General features: G+C 37.9%; 1 protein-coding gene across 1 annotated transcript; it reads right to left on the minus strand.

Annotated features, from left to right (window-relative positions):
• Nucleotides 1–793: 793 nt before the first annotated feature.
• Nucleotides 794–5,386, minus strand: LOC130742704 (PHD finger-like domain-containing protein 5A). Its single transcript, XM_057594805.1, has 2 exons — nt 5,232–5,386; nt 794–1,263 (listed from the first exon to the last, which is right to left on the minus strand). The coding sequence occupies exon 2, from the start codon at nt 1,249–1,251 to the stop codon at nt 919–921; it is 333 nt and encodes a 110-aa protein (XP_057450788.1). The 5' UTR covers nt 1,252–1,263; nt 5,232–5,386; the 3' UTR covers nt 794–918.
• Between the last annotated feature and the right edge of the window lie 420 nt (nt 5,387–5,806).

Genomic DNA, 5,806 nt, shown 5'->3' on the forward strand with positions numbered 1-5,806 from the left:
ATAATGGTGATGAGCAAGCATGGTTAATTTCAAGCAAATTTCAAGCAACACTAAACCCAAATACCATAATGTCGAACAACACAAACCCTAAAATAGAAATAAGGCATGGTAAAGTCGAAAATAGAAACCAACAACAACAACAACACAACTCGCAAATCTTCTTCACCAGTACCCGCTCAACAACAACAACCCTAACTTTCAAAGGTTCAACAACAAAGCATTGAGAACATACCTCTCAAATCTTCTTCACCCGCACCAATCTGAATCGCCTGAGAGCTTCCCGAGCCTCGATTGTTCTTCGTCGCCTACGAGCTTCTTCTCTCGTTCCTCAGTTCTTCGAAGCTTCTTGAATGGAAAGGAGAGGGATGGGTTTCGGATATATGAGATTTAGAAGGGATAAGATGTTGATTTTGTTGTTTTAGAGTTAATTAGAGATTTAGGGTTAATTTAGGGATTTGGGGTTAGATTAAGGGTATTAGGGGTAACTCGGGGAATTGATAAAAAAAAATTAATTTTATTAAAAAGTAAATAAAAAACACGTACGACCTCATTAATTGAGGTGGAAGTACACGTAGGCTCCCAACCCACACGTAAGCACGGTGGCCGGGGCTAAATCGACGATGAGGACAAATTCATTTTATTTCTTATAGTCTGAGGATAGATTTCAGATAATTTTTCAGCGAGGGACGGAAACCAGATCTCGCTCAAAGTTCAGGAACAATTTTCTGATTTAACCCTAAAACAAATTGCGAGTCTCATTGTCGTTCATGTTAACTAGCCAAACATTTAAACATTGTACCAAATAAAAATTTACTAGCACAATATCTAATATCATATGCTTCTGATTCTGAAACCGAGCAAAACACCCAGAATGGAAAAAAGTTTTACACATACAAATGTTTTAGTAATCTTCCCTAATCATCTTTTCTTAAAACCATACTTTTTGCGTTCATAGAATAAATCAGTTTTGGCACTCCCTAAATTGACAATTTTGGGGCAACCATCCCTGTCTTTCTCTTGTTGTGTGCACTCCTTGCAGTAGTAAGCATCAGATATTCCTACTCCTCCACATATCACACATCGACCTTGAAATGATCCATAGTTGCACTCATCACAAACCCGGACTAGTGTACAAGGACGCACATATGAGTCGCATATCACACACTTGCCATCGCATTTTTCACACAATCGTCCAATGGCGATGCCAGGTTGCTTCCGACACATAATCAAATCAGGATGATGCTTGGCCATATTTTAAACAACCTGCAATTGAAGGTTGAACAAAATACAAAGTAAATCAGTAAAACACTGTACTTCTAGAAAAACAAAGTGTAATAGAAAGTTTTACAGCAAAGTTTTAGGATCGTTTCATTCTGAGCTTCAAAACAAATATTTCCAAGGCAAATTTACAAAATGCGTAAGGAAGTGAAGTCTGTTTGAATCAAATGGCCAAATAGCTATAATCCCACAATGTGACCTTGATATTTCGTAAGAAAATGGATTTTGGAACTAGCCAATAATCAGCACAGACAACTAACTATCTCTAAAACACAGAGAAACATAGAGCTTTCAAATTTCAAGTTGATGTCATATTGTCATGCGAAATTAACTGCAAGTATTCAAAAATCTTGTATCTAAGTTCTTACAAAGTTGCACACAGAGGGCCAAACAAAGGTGACAAATATATCATCAAGTCCACTATAGGCCAGAATCTAGTTCTGTTACTTGTCCTCAGAAAAATATTATAAAATCATAGGAAGTAGGAACTGCAAGGACTAGTATCTTAGCTCTAGCAAGCTCAGAAGCGGAGCGAGAAACCCCAAACTCCAAAGCATACGAACTGATATAATAGTTAAAGCTCTTATAGCTTAACACCGTATATCTCACAAAGATGCAGACAGAAAATGTCCACGTAGAATTTATTTGTTCTTTCAGTAGCATGAATTTGACATATCAAATATCTTAAGCACAGGTCACAGGACAGAAGACTAATTAATTTAATCATTAACATTAATTTCTGATAGGAAACTGTATGAACAGTACTCGTGAACAGTAGCAGTTAGGAAGTTATTTTAATTTATAAGTTGGGTAATTTTATGATTAAAGCAGTTAGGTAACTGCTATGGTTTGAATTTAAATAATATAGGAGTGGTTATAAATAGGAGTTGTATCTTCTGTTAGGATTATTGAGAAGTTGTGTGTTATGGTGGGAGAGGTCTGGACTCTCAAATTCCAGAACTAGGAGAGGTTGACTCTCGAAAACCAGCGCTTGTATAATTATTCTATAATATAATTCTCTGTTCCTATCAATTTCCCACTGTTTTTATTGTTTGACACATCAGAATACCACAGGAACCTCATGAAAGTCTAACATCACGGACTACCAAAACTTTAACTCTAATATGTTCCAACTTCAAGAACCATGCAGAGCCCCTTTCTATCAAATCATGATCCAAAAACAAACACAGCAGATATTGAAAAGATGTTCCGTTGCTGTAAGCATCAATTTGAAGTGAAAACTTCAACCTGTAGAACAAACCATTCAGAATCTGGCATATAGATAAAACGAACCAACACCTGAGTCATCCCACTAAACTTATGAATTTTCCCATAATTTTAAAACATTTTGGAATAGAATTATCAAGTTAACTGCAAAAATGCAGAGGCAAGTCAAAAGACTAAAAGGGAAATGACAAGGGTACCATAGACATAAGAGGACGCAAACGGAAAGCATTTTACAAGGGTCAATAACAAACACGCTTACGGTATGCCATACCCATGTCAAAATATTAATTTGTAAAAGAATAGCTCAAACCCCAACACACCATTTTTTTTTATAAGCAAAGAGAATATGCATTAAAGGGAGTACAAGGGGTACTCAACCCATAATACAACAAAGGGAAGGAAGAAGAAAAACTAAAAGATAAGCAAGTTGCAAAATACATTAAGGTGACTTCACAAAATCCCCACCCCCACCAAACAAGACCATGGTTACAGAAAATCCTTTAGACCACCAAAACTTTAACTCTAATATGTTCCAACTTCAAGAACCATGCAGAGGCCCTTTCTATCAAAGCATGATCCAAAAAACAAACACAGCAGATATTTAAAAGATGTTCCGATGCTATAAGCATCAATTTGAAGTGAAAACTTCAGCCTATAGAACCAACCATTCAGAATCTGGCATATAGATAAAACGAACCAACACCTGAGTCATCCCACTGAACTTATAAATTTTCCCATAATTTTAAAACATTTTGGAATAGAATCATCAAGTTAACTGCAAAAATGCAGAGGCAAGTCAAAAGACAAAGGGAAATGACAAGGGTACCATAGACATAAGAGGACACAAACGGAAAGCCTTTTACAAGGGTCAATAACAAACATGCTTACAGTATGTCATACCCATGTCAAAATATTAATTTGTAAAAGAATAGCTCAAACCCCAACACACCATGGTTACAGAAAATCCTTTAGACCACCAAAGACCATTAACGGATGCACCCCCCCCCCCAAATCAAACCTTTACACCAATAGAAGACATGGGTAATCATGCTAGTGGTGGATCATTAAAAGTACAAGAAATGAAATTTCTCACTATAATTAATGAGAGATGGGACGATCATGAACCACCAAGAGGATTTGTGAACTAACCAACAAATGATGCTTCGCGACTGGCAAGAGATGAAGGAGTGCTAAACCATGAGTCCATGACGCTTCTCCTGAACAAGGAACTAGGGTGTTGAAAAGTGGAGGAAGCAAAAGAGAGAGATTAAGGCGAGAAGATTGAGTATAATAAATAGATTAACTCTTTTGTTCTGTGAACCAATGAATAGCGACTCTCTCCACACCCACTTGAGCTAAAGGCACTCTTGATGCTTCTGGAGTGTGGTTAATGTGCAAATACAACTCGGCCCTCTTCAATAATCCCCTTGGATTAGCCCCATCGGACACAGGTAATTCGATTTTTTCCACCCTTATGAACAAGTCCAAGCTGCCAACAAGGTCACACACGGTAATATTGTCTTTTCCTCATACTTCTATATCACCAAGCACACTAATGGGACTTCGTGATGATGTCTGAGACTCGTGCTCGCCATCATCCTCCTATCGGCGCAACAATCCCTCAATGCATTTACAGAATTTTGCTGGCTCCTTAAGCTCCTTATCGAGCGTTTGTTATCGTTGTGCCATAACGCTCACCACCATAGATAACTCTGAAAGCATCATCTAGACCAAAACCAACAATTTCTCTATTCCATCCCGCTTGGATTATTCTCGTCTCCTACACTCCTCCATTAGTATCTGGCAGGTTGGATCAAAATGATAGGGACAAAAACAGAAAAAAGGATAGGAAATGGGAATGTGAATTTTGTATTAATCTTTCTAGGGTAAATGAATTACAAAATAGAGCTGGAAGCCTGGAACTCAATGAAGAAAGAAAGAACAATAGCAGACACAAAGTAATACCCCATTCGTAACACTGAATGTGATCAGTTCTGCCTTCCCCCTAATTTCCTCTCTCTTATAACTACTTTCTCACTCCATCCACACCTCATGGACCAGCCATGCACTGGCTGCTTAACATAACTAACTCTCCAGATACTCCCCTCTATGTGTCACCCCCGTACCACCACTCCTAGGATATACCTTCCACACACTAGGCACCCTTATTACCAACGGATCCGATAAGGTCATATCAACCTTAATCATGAAATCAAATTGTTAAAATTAAAATAGGAAGAAAATGAATTTTACAATAGCCAACCAAACATAAATAAACCATCACCAAATCCAAGCTTGGTGATAACAACATCTCAACCCAAATCCAAACAACAAATGAAAAATTGAAAGTTAAACTACAACATTGCACTAATTTAAATATTTATAAATTCTTGATCTCGCAATTATTTAATACCTTAAATAATAATGTGCTAGTTTATTACTAATTTTGTTCACGCGAACTTGTAGTCTGCAAAATAGTTTCTCCATGATTATGTCAAACATACAAACAAATATAGGTTGAAGCTTTAGCTTTAGATTTTCAATTTCAAATGCAGGATTATATACTACTAATTGTACACGCGCGCAATTCCGAGTGGGTGAGTTCAATGGGAAATTTTATCAAACAGTTTATGTTCAAAAATTAGCCACCAGTAAAATAGAAGTAGAACACAGATATAATGGAAAAGACTCATGACTCGTGATAAGCAGAGAGCAGAGATACTAACCTAATATCGCTGGCTGGATGAAAGGGAGAGACGCTTGTGCGCGATCGAGTAGGCAGTAGCCTAGTAAAGAGACCGCGGGCGGGGGTTTGGTTTAAGACTTAAGAGCGTTGGGCAGATTTTATGGATTGCGGAAAGAGTTTTTACCCTAGTAAAGAGGTTTATGTGGATTTTTTAAAAAAAAAAATCTTACATATAGGAAAATAAATTGATTAAAAAACCACAATTTTTTTTCTAATTCCTGAATCACCCTTACACCAACTTTCCCAATTCCCCTAATCCCTAAATTGAGAAAATCATCCCCAAATTAACTCAGAAAAACCCAACTCTCCCACTGTTGTTCTTCAGTGGTGGTGGGGTTGAGGTTCCGGTTGCAGGTGAGGGTGGGGTTGAGGTTGAGGGTGGGGTTTTGGTTGGGGTTGGGGTGAATGTTTCGGTTGCAGGTGGTGGTGGGGTTGAGGTTCCGGTTGCAGGTGAGGGTTAGGATTCTGGTTAGGGGTAGGGGTTGCAGGTGGTGGTGGAGTTTTCATGGGTCCTTTGATGATGATGATGAAGAAAAAGATGAATGAGGAGGAGAT

The sequence above is a fragment of the Lotus japonicus genome, chromosome 3, assembly GCF_012489685.1.
Source record: "Lotus japonicus ecotype B-129 chromosome 3, LjGifu_v1.2".
Lineage (NCBI taxonomy): Eukaryota > Viridiplantae > Streptophyta > Magnoliopsida > Fabales > Fabaceae > Lotus > Lotus japonicus.